At 44.3% G+C, this 17359-nt stretch overlaps 1 protein-coding gene across 2 annotated transcripts in view; it reads right to left on the bottom strand.

Annotated features, from left to right (window-relative positions):
* Positions 1-17359, bottom strand: part of Mamdc2 (MAM domain containing 2) — a 158149-nt gene that overhangs the window by 66264 nt on the left and 74526 nt on the right. For both annotated transcript variants that reach the window (XM_076918529.1, XM_034521089.2), the window contains exons 3-5: positions 15739-16010; positions 14327-14411; positions 10726-10863 (exon numbers count right to left, since the gene is read on the bottom strand). In XM_076918529.1, the coding sequence (XP_076774644.1) occupies positions 10726-10863; positions 14327-14411; positions 15739-16010 (495 nt within the window). The remainder of the gene's footprint in view (positions 1-10725; positions 10864-14326; positions 14412-15738; positions 16011-17359) is intronic.

The raw sequence follows: 17359 nt of genomic DNA on the forward strand, positions 1-17359 counted from the left end.
AAGGAACATGTTCCAGATGGAAATAACCCACTCAGCTGCTGCCATGTTGAGCAGCCAGCACTCAAACATGGCAAGTCAACCCACCTGCTTTCCCATGTTGCATACCTGATAGCTATACTCAGGAACACGTAGTTCAGGGGTTGGAGTAGATCTTTACTCTGATACTAATAGAGCCAGATTCCTGTCTTTTTACAGAGCAAAGAGCCAGATTCCTGTCTTTTTACAGAGCAAAGAAGAAGGAAATGTATATGAACATCAGGTGGGACGTTGTTATAACTTGGATGTGAAATAGCCCTTCAGAACCCATGTGTTGAAGCCTTGGTCCCCAATGCAATGTTCAGAAGTGGAGGCAGGGGGAAATAGTTGGATCATGAGGACTCTGATCTAATCAGTGGATTGATTGATTAATGGATTTGTAATTTGATAGCATTATTGGGAGGTTGTAGAAACTAGGAGGTGGGTCCAAGTTGGACTAAATGGGTCCCTGGGTGTATGCTTGTCTTTGGTCCCTTCTACTCTTTACACCATAAAAGAGCAGCTTCTGAAAGTGTGTTTTGCTTCATCCCAGGCCCAAAGCAATGGGGCCAGTGGATGAGGAAGACTTAAAAGCTCTGAAATTGTGAGCTAAAATAAATGTTTTAGGCTATTTTTCCCCAGGTCTTTTTGTTTGTTTGTTTGTTTTTTATTTGTTTTTGTTTTTTCGAGACAGGGTTTCTCTGTGTAAGCCTGGCTGTCCTAGAACTCACTCTGTAGACCAAGCTGGCCTTGAACTCAGAAATCCACCTGCCTCTGCCTCCCAAGTGCTGGAATTAAAGGCATGGGCCACCACTGCCCAGCCCCCCAGGCCTTTTCTTACATTAACAAACTTCTACTCATCTGCCAGACAGATTTCTACTCTCAGCTTATATTTCAAGGCCAAGGACATGGGAAATAAGAATCTGTCTGTATTTCCTTCCTTCTTTCCTTCTTTTCTTCTTTCCTTCTTTCCTTCTTTCCTTCCTTCCTTCCTTCCTTCCTTCCTTCCTTCCTTCCTTCCTTCCTTCCTTCCTTCTCTGAGCTACATAGCAAGACCTTGATGAAGAAAAAGAAGGAAGGAGTTATTTTTCTTTGAACAAGATCTTGCTATGTAGCTCAGGCTAGTCTTGGCGTCTTGATCCTTCTGTCTCTACCTTCCAAGTATGGAAGCACAGGTGTGTGTCACCATGCATAGCTAAGAATCTCCATAGTTCACAGAGTATAGAGATGGACTGTTAATACAGCAATTGGCAACACCTGTCACTTAAAGTGACTCTCCAAACTTTATCCCATATATTCCCTTTAATATGGATATATGGGGAGGCTAGAGATGGGATTTTTGTAAAAAGGAACTGTCATCGCTGTATTTGCTTGTGGCATGTTTTCTTTCTCTTTCTTACCTTGATCCAAGGGGAGCAGCTAAGAGAGAGAATGGAAAAGGGAAGTTGACTCTTAATCTCATCACCATATAGGCAGACAGTTCTGCAATTGCTTTAGATCTTTGCATGGAAGAGATGAGAATTGTTGTTGTTGTTCTTCCTCCTCTTCCTCCTCTTCCTACTCCTCCTCTTCCTCCTCTTCCTCCTCTTCCTCCTTCTCCTCCTCCTCCTCCTCCTCTTCTCCTCCTCCTTCTTCTCCTCCTCCTCCTCCTCTTCTCCTTCTCCTTCTCCTCCTCCTCCTCCTCCTCTTCTTCTTCTTCTCCTCCTCCTCCTCTTCTTCTTCTTCTTCTTCCTCCTCCTCTTCCTCCTCCTTCCTTTTCTTTTTCAAGGAGTCTTCCTTAATATTCATCTCATTCATTGAAGCAGGGTCTCTCAGCAGACCCCAGAGGTTGCTGACACAGCTTGCCTGGCTAGGCAGCTTGCACTGGCTAATCCCGAGTCTGCCTTCAGAGCTGGAAACGGGCCACCTCACTTACATGGGTTCTAGGGATCTGAACTCTAGTCCTCATGCTTGCATGACAAGCACTTTACTCAATGAGCCATCTTGTCAGCCTGGGTCAGATTGGAGTTCTAGAGAGAATGTGATCAGTAAAAAGCATATATGTAGAGTGCAGAGAGAAGCACCTGCCTTCCTTGCATGTAGGGAAAGGCAAGAATCTGATAGTAGAACCATTGGGACAGAGCCGAGAGGACAAAGTTTGTTACTAATGACTTTCCAGAGTTTGATGGAACAAAGACATTGACTTTTCCCTTGGCCTAAGTGGGCTAACACACTTCAGAAAAAATCCTCTCAAGACTATTCCCATGGTAACAGCTGTAGAGAAGGTCTGGCTGATTCCATTACTCCCAGAAGCTGGAAGAGGTTCAGAGATAGTCAACCAGAAAAAGCATCATTTCTTGGAACTGTAAAGTGCAAATCTCAAAGGCCATGGGAGAAGCGGCCTTTGCCAATTCCAGTTTAAGGGCATCAACCTAAGATTAAACAACACCAGGCAGGTAAAGCTTCTTGTCCATTGCCCTTCTTAAAGCTTTGAACCCCACTATGCCTCCACAACCCCAAAGGAGCCAGAGTGGTATAAGAAATGGGGAAAAGTGAAAGAAAAGAAGAGTGAAGACACAGGAAGAGACGAAGCACATCTCCCTGCTGCTGCTCTGTGAAGAGCCTGAGAGAAGATCTGCATCCCATGAGACATGTGGGAGTTCTGCCCTGGCTGCACTTAATTCTTGGAAACAAGGCTGTTGATCTGTGAGGATGACTAGGAATACATGGTGTGTGTGTGTGTGTGTTTGTGTGTGTGTGTATTCTAGCAGACTGTGTATGCAGGCAATGCTGAGGAAATTAACAAAGCCACCCTCCCACTGGGTGCTAATGCCATGACCTGAGCAGATTGGTGCAGAGAGAACGAGTAGGTGCCTGAGGACACTCTAACTTCGTCCAAACCCAAGTGAGAAACATGGCTTGGCCTCGGAGAGCTGGTTCATCCATCTCATGGGCTTTGGGAGAATAAAATCATTCTGATCTGATTTTGGGTTTTGAATCTTCATCCAGCTCCCTGTAGAGTGGGATTCTGAGCAGCTTGGTTTTAAAAGCCTCAAGCTTTGGGAAAATAATGAATTCTCCTCATTATTTTTCCATCAACTATCACCCTTATTGCCAAGGTGCACAGAAAACAGTACCGATCTGTGCTGTCAGCAACTTACCTCCTGAAATGATTTTGTTTCGCTTCGTAAAATATTAATAAAGAGGGAAACCTTATGTGGTGAATCAGAATTGGGTAAGAAAACAAGTTAAAAATCATGTCCCCTTCCATATCTCAAGGAAATCCCACAATTCTTAATGCAGGACCTGTTCTATCATTTAGCAAGATGTTGGGGACAGCATCATTCCCCCACTGTCTGGGGAAAACTGGTAGAAACATACAAGCTAGTGAAAGAAAACCGATAAGTATACTGAATTTTGCAGATGCTGTGTTCACTGTTCCCTTTTTTAATCATACAAAGGCCTCTGACCATGTTCTTCTACACCCTTGATCTCAGCTGTGTGATTCTCTACTTCTTACCAAAAGCAAAGGCCCAAGTTGCTTCCAGTATCTAAACGAACATGAGATGAGTCCACGGAGAGCAAAATCTGCTGCCGCAGGCAGACATCTGGATCATTTAATCTTTCCTTCACCACCCAAATTGATAGAGTGCAGAGAAAAATCAATATATCCAATAGGAGGCAAATGAAATAAGAGGTGATTTTTACCTTCTTGGTAGTTTTATTTTTCTGCAAGAGTCACACTGGGCAAACCTTTGGTATCATGTGGGCAGAACTCCTTAGATAAATATTTTAGGGTCTTCAGAACTCATCTTTTTTTATGCCTCAGCTCAAGTAATAGAATGACTTTATGGGAGTTCTTGCATGGAGTGTGTGTGTGTGTGTGTGTGTGTGTGTGTGTGTGTGTGTGGTGAGCATGTGTGTTGAGTGGTAGTGGTTTGGATGAGAATGGCTCCCATAGGCTCATATATTTGAAAGCTTGGTCCCAGTTGGTAGAACTATTTAGGGATTAGGAGATATGACCTTGTTTGAGGAGATGTGTCACTGGGGCTGGGGGTGGGGCTTTCCATGCTAGGCTCAGTCCCTCTCTCCCCTGGATTGTGCATCAGATGCAAGCTCTTAGCTACACTCTAGCGCCACGTCTGCCTGCCTGTTGCCGTGCTACCTGCCATAACGGTTATGAGCTCACCTTCTGAAACTGCAAGAAAGCCCCCAATTAAATGCTTTCCTTTGTAAGTTTCCATGGTCCTGGTCTCTCTTCATAGAAATAGAAAAGTAACTAAGACACTGGGCAGGAGAGGGCTGTCCCTTAACAGGTAGGGAGCATGTCAGTTCTAAACTGTGGCGGCAAGGGTTGTTTATTGTGCTGGGGACCAAATCCAGCACCTTGCGTAGGCTAGGCAAGTTCTCTTACCACTGAGCTGAATCCCTGCAGCCGAGGTCTAAAAATTTGAGAGAAACGTGAGTGGCAGAGCAGGGGAGAGCTGGAAGGAGCAAATGGAATGTGGGCAATCGGGCTAGGTACTCAGGCAATTTAAGAAATGGCAGTGTGTACGCTAGAAAACAACTACATGACAGGCAGCGAGAGTCCAAAGAGACGTCTGTTTAGCTCTGTTTAACTCCGGATTTTACTGATTGAACTGATGATAGATAAGCCTTTTGTTTGTTTGTTAGTTTTGTAGTTGCTATTGCTGTTTTGTTTGTTTTGTTTTAAGATTAAGATACTCCTATACATGGAGGGACCCATGGCTCCAACTACAAATGTATCAGAAGATGGCCTTATCTGACATCACTGGGAGGAGAGGCCCTTGGTCCTGTGGGGGCTTGGTGCCCCAGTGTAGAGGGATGCTAGAGTGGTTGAGGCAGAAGTGGGTGAGTGGGTACAGAAGCACCCTCATAAAGGCAAAGGGGAGGGGAGATGGGATGGGGGGTTTGTGGAAGGGAAACCAGGAAGGGTGATAGCATTTGAAATATAAATGAATAAAATGATTAATAATAATAGTAATAATAAAGATTAGTGTACTCCTGGCACTCTGGAGGTTGAATCATGAGGATTATGAGTTCCGGGCCAGCTTTGGTTATTACAAGGTACTACCTCAAAAAAATATATTGAAATCAAAATGAAGGACCGGGGATGTGACCAGATGCTTCAAGCTCCCGCTGCCTTGACTCCCTGCTATAATAAACTGTACCCTGAACCATGTTTTAGAATAAACATTTTATCACCTAAATTGTGTTCCTCAGGGTATTTCATCACAGCAGAAGAGAAGAAATTATGACAGAAATTGGTATTGAGAAGTGGGGCCATTGGTGTGATAAACCTGACTCTGTGGTTCTCAAGCTTTTGGAACTGTTTTGTGGACAGAATGTGAAAATTTGGGGCTTTGGGAGAGAAAAGTCTTTAAATGCTAGAGGCAGACCTCAATGGCCCATTCTCATGGAAATTTGGAAAGCAAGAATGTTGAGAGAAACAGACTGGAGGCCTGGGTTATGAGGCTTCAAAGGAAAACAAAGACTCCATGGAGAGTCAGCCTAGGGACCACTAGTGTGGTATTTTGGGCCAAAGTATGACTTTATTCTGCTTGTGCCCTGAGGACACCAGTAAGGTTGAATTTAAAGACAAGGGTCTAATTTGTTTGACAAAGAAAATGCAGCTGTTATGTTGTATGTGGAGCAGAATGGCTTGTGATCATTCTCTCCATTAGACAGAAGACCATTCAGGTTGGTGCCAAGAAAGTCATTTAATTGTTAAGGAAATTACCATCATTAAAGAGAAACTTGGGTCTCTGCCCTGGGACCATACTGACAGTGCCCTGAGGATACAACCCCATCCTTTAAAGGCTCTATCTTGTGAAGATCCAAATTCATTTAAAGGGAGAAGGTCTAAGCTGAAAGGGCTACCTGCCTTTCAACAGCAACTGCCTCAGTTTCTCCATAGACCATAGCCATGGTCTATGTGGGTTGGGTTCCATCCTGAGCTGGCATCAGAGTTGGCAGCATCATTTACGTGGCACTAGATGTGAAAGCATGGCAGATGAGGGGGGTCATGGGAAGGGTGTGGTAGGGTCAGAGAGGCCTTGAGAAGAAATCACATGAGGTTGTGAAGGCGAAATCTGAAGCTGCAGTAGACAGCCCAAGGGATTGGCAATGCCAGCACCATGGGACATCCACTAAAGAGGTTCATGCATGGAGTCCACCAAAGAGAGAACTTACATGTGGTACAGTGGCAGAATTGGAGGGGTGGGGCTACTCAAACCCTTTGGATCCTACCTAATCTCCTCCTGAGACTCAGCTGCTATACTTGAAGCTCCACACTGTGGTGTTTGGTTTAATGGATTTTGGTTTTGTTTTAATTAGATAATTTTTTGTTATGCCTGATTTGAAATGAAATGCTTTCTCTATATCACTACATGTTGAAAGTATGTAAGTTGTGTGTGGTTTTTTTTTTTTTTTTTAAATTTTATAGGGGCTTCTAGTTAAGAGGCTTTGAATTTTGACAATGTTGGAACTGTTAAATATAGGGTTGTTTAAAGTTGGACTGAATGTTTTTCATAGTATAATGTAGTCTTGAGCCTATGGGGACAGAGGATGAAAGATTATGGCTTCAAGGAGTGTAATCTCGGCGGCAGTTAATGTCAACTGTTAACCGGGCAGACGTTAGCCATTGGGGGTTCATCTTGATGACATTTACTGAGGTGAGAAGACTCCCACCACCAGTTATGTTTATCTATTATCCCATGCTTCTTTCCTGTGGATGCTACATGAGTATCTCAGGCTCCTGCCATTGTGAGGAACTAAAATAATCCTTTGTCTCTCAAGCTGCTTTTTGTCAGTTTTTTTTTTTTTTTTTTTTGGTTTTTCGAAACAGGGTTTCTCTGTGTAGCCCTGGGTGTCCTGGAACTCACTCTGTAGACCAGGCTGGCCTCGAACTCAGAAATCCACCTGCCTCTGCCTCCCAAGTGCTGGGATTAAAGGCGTGCGCCACCAACGCCTGGCTGTCAGAGTATTTTTAACACAGTAACAAGAAAGAAAGTAAGGAAACATGGCCCCAGACTGCTGTTCTGGAGAAGACAAGATGGTTTCCTGATCTCTTTAAAATCACGTGTGTGTGTGTATACCATGTACATGTATGTATATATACATACACACATATACATATATACATATATGTGTGTATATATACATACATACATGTATATATACATATATGTACATGTGTGTTGTTTACCATGTATATACTGGTACAACTCCAGAGCAATTGGGTGACTATATACATGAGAGATCAATGAAGAAGCCTCCTTCTGGAGGTCAGCTGGTGAATTGGTGGAAGGGAGGTGTAAGCTTTCTCTAAACTTCTTCCCTTCAGCCCTAGAGTCTGATGATTTTGTACTTTCTGTATTGATATGGGGGGTACCGGGGGGTACCGAGAAGCAGAGGCCAGAGGCCAGTCCACAGCAGGGCCGACCTCCTATCAGAACATAGTGGCCTTCAAGGATGACCACACTGCAATCTCGCTCTCTTTACCTTCTGGTCAAGACACCAGAAAACACAGGCCCTTGGTGCCTTTCAACCTCTGTTCCTTTTTTCTGGTGCCAAATAGAAAGTGCGTATAAGTATTCGGGAGGCTCCCACACAGTTCTGAAATAGATCTCAATGGGTGCTGAAATTGGGGATTTCAACATGTCGAACCAGGCAAAGACGTAGAAGTAAAACATTGGAATGCAAAAGCATCTTGAGGACCACTGAATGCAAATCCCTCCCCTGCAAATAGGTTAATGGTGGTTCTGAGAATCTGAGGGCTTGCTCCAGGAAACCCAGTCCTCTGACAATTGGGCTGAAACCCAGGCAGTGGGACTCCTGGTCTGGCACATTCTTTATCCCTCATTGACCCAATAGAAATGTCTGGTCACAGAAGAAGCACTATAGGCATTACACTCTTTTAAGGAGAGACTGCATTCAGGAAACACCGACAAATGAATACTTTGACACTAGTACATAGTGGTCTTGGTCTTGCTTCTCCTAACAAATCCCTGTTCTCTCCAGTCAGCTGAGAATGACAGTGGCACTGTGAATACATTGTCATAAGATTGTCATGGTCACCACCTTGGAGCTAAGTTTTGAGTGGCTTGGGAAAGCTTTTTAAACATTTGCCCACAGTTCAACTTTCACCTCTGTGTAGCTGTGATACAGAGACCCAGGATTATTACAGTTTCAATTTCATATCACTGTCTGCACTTGATTTATATGATATAATGGAAAAACAATCACCATGCTAGCCTGGCTCCATATATGAAAGAAAATGTCACCTGGCTTTTCTTTTATGAAACCCCGAGAGACTGTTAGCATCTTTATTCATTTAAACAAAGGTCTGGAGAGGCGCTGCTGACATTTTAAGGTTTTGAGTTAATGTGTCTTTTTACAATGCAGATTTATGGGTGGCTCTGTTATTGCTGGATATCATTCACTCTGCATAGAACCCTCATTTTTAGTGTGCATTCTGTGGCCACAGTGGGATGTGTCTCTTTAAGATTGACATATGGTCTAGGCATAGAATTCCAAACTGTCAGTATTTCCAAAAGTGCTAAACCTTTTGTTGGAAAGTCAGAATTGGAAATGTTGTTCTTGTCATAGTTTCTTACATGACTAACCCTTATTCTATCCTAAGAGCTACTGGGGGTATTAATTTATACTCTTTTTTTTCTTGGATATTTTCTTTATTTACATTTCCAATGTTTTCCCCTTTCTAGGTCTCCCCTTCTGAAACTCCTATCCCCACCCCCTTCCCCTGCCTCTGTGAGGATGCTCCCCCTAATTTATACTCTTATCCTGTGCTATTGTAGTATAGTATATACTATAGGAGATGGTATACACACTGTGTGATGGTGTCTCACCCCTGTTCAAAGACCTCTGCTGGCTTCCCATTGTCAGCGAAGTTGAAATCTGTTCCTGCTTTCAAGCCTTTTAGAATTTGCCAACATTTCTTTTTCACCCTCTCCTTGCTTCTTGTAGTTGGCACAGCGTCTTTGTTCCTGTATTCTCTTCTCTCTGCCTGTAAAATGGCACCTTTCCTCTGAGCAAGTTTGCTTCATTTATTATGATTTACTTATTAGGGCTCCTTTATCTGAATATCTATCCCTTTATTTTTAATTCTGAATACTTATCATTGTCTATTACCTTTCTTTTTGTCGAGCAGAGGACAATTCTGACAACATTGGACACATACGATCTTGTTTGATGTCCATTTACAGGAGAGAGAAGTTCTCTTTCGTGGGGCCATACACCTTGACATTTGGCTTATTATTTTAGTTGTAATTGTCTTTGTTATACCCAAGTCAGGGTCAGATGAACAAAAATGCTAGATGCAAAGTTAGGTTTGTCTCAGACAAACAAGCCCCATGTACATATCTTGCTACTTAGAAGTATTTTGTTCTACATAGCCTGGACACGTTGAAAAGGAAAAGAAGCCTGTAAAACAGAGGCTGAGAGGGAGGAGCTAGCTAACCCTTTGTCAGCACATATAGTATTTTTCTTTATATTGTTTTAGAACATATTCACTATTTTAAACTTATTTAAAATATTTTTAAAAAATACCCCCATCTTTCTGAATATTTAAGAAAAAAATCCAAATACTTGTGAAGTGGGCTCACATTCTCATACAAGGTAATCAAAGATGGCTGCTCTTCACAGGTGTCAACTGTCTATTTTGCCCCAGTCCTCACTCAGTCAGTCAGCATGCCACTTGCTTAATCTATCTCCTTGGCCCTTGCAGGAAATTGAGTCTGAGACTCTGGGTACAAGGGGGGGGGGGTTATGAACAAAGAAAGCAGTGATGTTAAGATGTGAACTCCAGAGCCCAGGTGACCTGCAGAATAGATACGCTGGACACAAAGTTGGAAACACGCGTTTAAACATTTAGATGATGAGAAACTGGAGTCCATGAAGGACAGACAGTAAGGAACCATAAACAGTCGCCTTGTATTCAGCCAAGGGTCCATGCTGTCATGAGTAAGTAATCGAAACTGAATGGACCCGTTACTATCTATGAGGATGTATCAAGAGTGAAAAAGCAAAGGATCCAGTGTCCTTAGGTTCACTTTCTAGGACAGCTAGGATCTTCTCAATACTCAGAAAAGCCCACAGGGTGAAGGGATGCACTGTCTTGTAGATCAGGCAATATAGTGATTTACAAAGCTACCAGGATCAGGTATGACCAGTGAGACACAGGAGGAAGGACACCCTTGTTCTGGTTTACCTTCGGGAGGCTTTCTCCTGCCCTCATTGTGAGCCTTGCCTCTGCTTTTTCCTTGCAGAGTATCTTCGTACTTGGCCACCAGGGGGCCCTATTGCACCCTTCGAAAAGAATAATCAGCATTGGTGGTCTCATGGGAAATTCTTAAGAACCGATCACCCTGCGATCTATTTTTAATGAAGATTGGGATTATTCCAGCCTTGTCTTTAGAAATGAGAACAGCCAATAGATAAGAAGTAAAACATTTCATGGAAATGTAAAAACAGCTAAGGTTAGAGATGAGCTAAAAAGGCTCTGTGGCTTCCTTAGCTACAAGCTTAGGTCTGCAGTTGTTTCTGTCTCATAGATTGTCCCTCTCTCCTTCCTCTTCCACCTGGTCTTCCAGTGTGTCCCCACCCCTTCTTCTGTGGACAAAAGCCAGGAGGTGGGAGTTGAAGGCAACGTTCACCCTGGAAAGAAGACTGCGTTTGTGGCCGGCTCACCCTGCTCACTCCTGAAGGTGTGATCCTGTGGGAGGACGGAGTGGGTGTTCTTCGCAGTTCCTCCTCCCACGAACCAGTTCACATTGGGATTCCAGCGGTTCACAAAGCCACAGAGATGGTTTTCCTCAAAGTCACAGTCTGGAGGAAGAGACGTAGATAGACATTTCATGGACCTGCAGTTACACCAGGGGTGGGGGTGGGGGTTGGGGGGACACCCATACTCACTGCATACTCTGGCCTTAGTCCATTCTAAGGGCTCTTTTTCTCAACCATGGACCAGAAATTCAGAACGATATCAGTCAAGAAGAGAGATCCAGTAATGAGTCGATGCTCTGCTTCGTCAGTGCCCCTCTGAGCCACAGTCCTTTCTCCTATTAGCCACGTGGCTTGTTGTGGGACTCACCATCTCTCTGAATCTGTTTATTGATGTGTGAATTGGAGACAACATCCCCACATCATCGTACTGTGAGCACGGACAGCTTTCAGTACAGAACCAGAGCCCATGGCCCGTGCTTGATATAAGCTGATGATATTCATCAGCCTACTAAATTAATTAATTGGTCATTGTTTTGGTGCTGGGGCCACATCCAAGGTCTTGCATGTGTTCATCGTGCACTTTACCACGGATCTGCATTCCCAGTTCCAATATGTCTTTTTTTAAATGTATTATTTTAGGGTTATTCCTCAGTTCTAGACATTTTCTCCACCACCCTTACTGCTCCTTGATGGCCTAGCCCTACATCTCTTTATGGTGAACAAGATTTCCGGAACTCAGAGGCATGTTTCCAAGATGCTAAAAATCCCCCACTTGTCTGATGAATAAGAGTCTACTCAGAGTTTGTGGGCGAGGCGCACAACAGGCCCAGGGCCTTTCTGCAACTCCTGCCTAGAGATAAGAAAGACTGAAGCAAAATCCCTGTGCTTGGGGATGTTGTCGTGTTTGCTGTACATTGCTGATGATTGTTTCTCATCAACAAATTCTTTTAGTGGAAGCAGGGAATTTATAAACCTAATCTGGCCACTGACACTATAATCCTGCAATTATCAAACGAAAGATGATTCCCATCCTGTTCTTCTCTACTACTCCATCTCTCTTGCTGGGTTCCACTAAAGGGAGGTGATGGAGGGTGACATCAGGGTTAGTACCCATCTCCATTACTGCCAGGTTACCATGGCAATTTATGGCCCTTTCAAGAAGGAACAGCCTAGACAGAAGTTTTGACCACACAGCCACCATTTCAGTTGCTAGTAATTCTTCCTCCTGTCCTGGCTAGGGAGTGAAGGGTCAAAGATGGTCTGGACCATTTTTGGCTAGCCAGACAACAGGTTATGACTCATAGCTGGCACTAATTCTGGTCACTGTGCCAGCACCTGCTGGCGTCTTTACTTCCCAAAATTTTGTGGTCTCATTGATGTCAATGGGTTTTCTTCAAATTACAGAGGCTGGTCCCGACCTCTACCCCCACACCCCACACCCCACGCCCCACACAGACACCCTGTTCCCTCCATGTACCTTCCCCCCACCATGAGCAAGCCTGAGAGACCTTGTTTACCACAACAAGGTCAAGTGATAGGATCTAGGTGGAGTTACCCACCTTGGCTGCCCGGAACACAGAAGCAGAAATGCCCCTGGGCTTGCCTTGAGACATCTCTGACCGTGACCTGGACCGACTATGGATATCCCACCCATCTGAAACCAGGAGGGGTTGTGGGTTGGGTCTTCCCCTTTAAATTGAGAGCTGAACATTAAAGCCTTGGGCCTTGATCAGAGAACTTTGTCTTGGCCTCATCTCTTCTTGCCCTCCAGCCTCTTTCATTCCCAGCCCCCCCTTCAGGTGAACCCAGTTGACTTGTGGCCGCGGGCGGCTACACCTCCAGAATCCTAGCTGGTACAGATGTCAATGAGCACTGACAAATTTTAAGATTCCTTTTCAAATTTCTACTGCAGTATCTGCCCACTGATGCTCAACAGCTAGTGCCGAGGGCTGCCACAGAGTGTAATAAAAAGCAAAATCTTTCTTACTGTGTCAGGCACTAGTCTAAGCTTTTTCTGTGAACTCACTTAATCCTCAACATAGCTCCTTGAGACAGATACTGTTAGTAATCCAATTACACCAAGGGGGAACCAAGGGAAGAGGTGAACACAGAGCAGGGAAGGGTGACAACGTGGCATTCTTTTTGTTTTAAACAAACCAGAAGCCACCATATATATCAGCTGGGCACAAGAACTGAACATTTCTTGAGTGCCCAGCCTTTTATCAACCACCCTTAACTCCACTTCTCAGTCATCACAGGAACCAGCTTCTTTTTGCAGGTGATGAGGACAAGTGTGTGTGTGTGTGTGTGTGTGTGTGCACAAGCGCCTGCACTAAGGGACTGATCCAGCAGGTGGAGCTCCCCAAGTGCGTCTGACTGTTTCTGTGTGTGGAGGGGCAGCACTTAGACTGACTACTCCAGGGAAGAACCCGAATGGAAGTTCTCTGCATCTACAGAAAGTACGTTTTTTAGTCTTGTTTTCTTCTTTGTATCAGAGGTATCAGTGAAAGACCAAACATAGAAGCCAGAGCACAGGGCATTTGCGTAGGCTCCTTGTTCAAGACCATCTCTGACTCTTCCCTTTGGTTCCCAGTCCTCAGTCTTAATACTGTCAATGCTGAGACATCTCTCAGATCTACTGACATTTTTCTTTTCCACTCTCTGACCCTCACCCCTAGTTTAAAGTCCCCATTCTGTAATCCCTGCAAATCTGCGTCTCTTCTAGGATTTTCCTAGGCCCTATGTAACTGTATTTCCTTGTTTCCAGTTCATGGACACCTGTGTCATCATCTGTAAAGCCCTAGCTGCATGCCTGTCCCCTACCTCATAATTCCAGAAACCCAGGCTCCCTGCCCTGAGTCCCATCTCTGTAAGAAGTTCTCTGAGGGTTACTGACTGACTGCTCAGCTCTGGGGTTTACACCTGTATGCTCAGATTCCACAGCCTCTGCCCCCAAAGAGCCCATTCCTCCCATGTGCACCTTTGCAGACGCCAGCCTCTCATTATGTAAAGTGTTATGGCCAGTGGCTGATGAGGAATAGTCAGACACCCACGGACCAGGGGCAGCCCTCTCTTCCTGCCTTCTCAAAACTGTCACGAAGACAATTGATCCTGCCCGCACCAGCTAGGATCTAAGTGACAATCTAGACAATCGAGATCATTAAGATAGCAGCAGCAGTGTATCAGGAAAGCAGGTGACAGGATGGATTGTCTGCTCTTCTGGCAAAGGCCACACACACACACACACACACACACACACACACACACAGAGTTCACAGCAAACCAGCAATTATTTTTATCAGCGCTGGATGAGGTTAGAGAGCATCGCTGAGGGAGAAGTTGCTTCTATTTGTTAACCCAGCCAGTTAGAGCAAATGCTAATGAGCTTTTCCACACTGAAGACTGAGGATCAATGTCCCATCTTCAGGCGACCCTAGCAAAGAACAAATGGTAGCACTTTGCAGCATGCTCCATGACACATTTGGCCTTTAGGATTGATTTGCTGCTTCCTGGCTGTGGACATAGGAAGATATTTGCATTCTGCTGCCACGATCACAAAACTCACCAATACAGTAGCCGGCTGTCATCTTGATCTCAAAGAGGGCAATGCTAGCTGTGTTTCCTTGTCCCAGGACACCTTCTATCAAAATCTGTACAACATACAGGGCAAAGGAATCAGGCATTAAAACACTGTGGTTTTTTTTTTTTTTTCCCCAATATTTCAGTTATTTAGTCAGGAGCTGTTAGTCAGTGTTGTTCACAGCTGCTGAGTGAATTTTACTATGGACTGTGTATGTGTGCATTCACACCTATGCACACACGAACACATACATGTACTCTGAGGACTTTGACATGAGTGATGTCTCCATCAGAAGCCTGGAGTCATGTGCCCTTCAGTGCTATCCTAGCCTCCACATCCTCCTGTGCTCACGGAGGTGGTGGAAAGAGTTCACATCTGCCCTTGGTTCTCAAATAGCTTTTACTTCCGTGGTTTCAGCTGGTTATTTTGCAAGTATTCAGGCAGATTTGAGTCTGACAACCATGGGAGGATGGTATGAAATAGGAACTCAAACTCCCAATGTTCCTTTCCTCAGTAGCCACCTGTTGGGGAGGCTCCCAGCAGACTGGGCCAGAGGGAGATGCTCTGTTTTAAAGCTTTTCGAAGATGAGAGTTGAACCTAGGAATGGAATGCACTCGGAGCAGGGTTCTCCTGGTGGCTCTGTGGTGTCCCCAGTGACACTCTCATGTGTGCCACACTCTAGCTCTGTACCAGCTCAACGCCACACCCCACCTCTTACATCCTCTGCCTCCCTCTCAGAGCATCATGAACAGAACAATTAGCCTCTTGGAAAAGGAAAAGAAACCTGCCTGGAAGTAACTTTCCTCTTTCCAAGGATTTTAGTGTCTCCTTTTATAGTAATGCTTTGTTCAAACCTTGAAGCAACACATTAGGAAGATAACATAAACATACCCTGCAAACAATGCAGAAGGGTAAAGCAAAGTTAGAATTACTCCTGAAGATCCACTCCCACTGAAGAGGTCAACTTAGGCACCGTTTACAGTCTTAAATTTTTAATAGATGGAGAAAGTCTGTGAAGATATTCTTTTAAGGAATGAGCAAATATTAACTCACATTAATTTTCCATGATGTAACTAACTATATTGAATTACTTGTTATAAAACAGTGGTTTTCAACCTGTGGGTTGTGATCCCTTTAGGGGTAGAATCACCCTTTCACTGGGGTTGCTTAAGATCATTAGAAAACACAGATATATTTATATTACAACTCATAACAGTAGCAACATTACAGCTATAAAGTAGCAACAAAAATAGTTTTGTGGTTGGGGAATCACCACAACATGAGAAGCTGTATTAAAGGGTTTAGCATTCAGAAGGTTGGAAGCACTGCTCTAAGACCTCATATAGCACAAGGCACACGTCACACGCCTTACATCTTCCTCTTAAACCTCACCTACCTTGAATTTCTTGGAGCTGTTTTGAAGATCCAGACTGGCTATGAGCCAGCTGTCTGAAGGCTCCTTAGTGGACCAAAGCAAGCGATCGAAGCTTTCATCCTCAAATCTCACGTAGAGGTTCAGCTGGCTGGAATCTGACACGGATCCCGGAGGTGCGGTTATCTGGTAGACCAGGCGCAAACAATTCCACTCCTCAGCCTGCAAATCCGAACTCAGCAGCACAGCTTTCTCCCCTTGCTTGGCAAAAGAGGTATCTACATAAACATAATGGCCTGAAAGGGAGAGGATCGAAGACAAGGTATTAGTCTTCTGATGCAGCTTGGAAAAAAGACAACTGTTTGGTCCCATACATTTGTAGGAAGACAGAGCTCATATTGTCTTATCCCAACAGTACTGCCTGAACACTGGGTCTCTGGTCTCCTGTGAAATGGCCACATTTACCCGTGCATCCCAACACATTTGTAAAGGATATCATATGACAGTGTCACAGGCTGGACACCTCTACATAGTTTGGCCATAAGGCAGCCACTTCCCCATATGACAACAGGCTGAGGCTGAGACATGGGCCTCTCAAGAGAGTGGGGTACCCTGCCCAGTTTTCCATCCCTTCAACTCCTCTGAACTCTGACACAGGCCAATGTTTGGTGCCTTTCAACATCCCACACCAGGTTGATGTAGCACACTGAACTAGGCACCCTGGTCCTCACATGGGTAGGGTGCAGGCTCAGGGCATTGAATCTAGGGAGCAGTGTGAGCAGCCTGGACCCAAAAGCCTCAAACTAGAATGACTTGCTGCACTCAACTATCTCCTTCTACAGATCCCCTACCCAGAACAAATGATTTAATTTGCATTTAGCTTGTATCATTAGAATAGACTAAATTGATTTAGTTACTCAGCCTGGCTCTTGGGACCTAGCCAGACAAAGTGTAAGTGTTTTTTTTTTTTTTTTTTTTTTTTAATTTAAGAATTAGCTTCCCTTTTCCCTAGACTCTTTCTTAACCAAATATAAATCTTACAGCTCTGATATCTAAATAAAAAGTGTATGTGGAAAATACATTGCATAGGGCGTGGAAAGCAGTGGACACAGCAGTGTCCACTCCCATGCAATGTCTAACTCCCATTCTGTCTTCTGTTGCTAATTCCTTATTTTCCCTCTTCTTTCTTTCCTCTGTCTCCTGCTATCTTCCCCCCTCCTGTTTTCTCTATTTCTCTGCCATCATCTCTGCATCTATCCTGATAATACAGATGAGTGGTGTTCTGCCAGCTGGCCAGGATATGGAATCACATTCCTATGGAGGATGGGGTGGGTGTGGTGTGGTGAAGCCAAGAACACCAATGTAAGCCTTCCATACTACTCTGGCCACTTGGACTTCTAGTATAGTGAGTTATTTGTTTATTGGTCTTTTGAAGTGGAAGTCGTAGACTGCATATGTCTACATATGAAGTTGCCATATTTGTGCTTGAATTAACCCATTGCTTTCTGTTTTGTTTTGTTTTTGAGACAGGGTTTCTCTGTGTAGCCCTGACTGTCCTGGAGCCCATTGCTTTCTATCATGTGGCTGCCCGATTGGGTCCCTAACACTGAACTCTTACAAAAAAGCTCTGAAATAAATATTTTTC

The sequence above is a fragment of the Arvicanthis niloticus genome, chromosome 1, assembly GCF_011762505.2.
Source record: "Arvicanthis niloticus isolate mArvNil1 chromosome 1, mArvNil1.pat.X, whole genome shotgun sequence".
NCBI classification, from domain to species: domain Eukaryota; kingdom Metazoa; phylum Chordata; class Mammalia; order Rodentia; family Muridae; genus Arvicanthis; species Arvicanthis niloticus.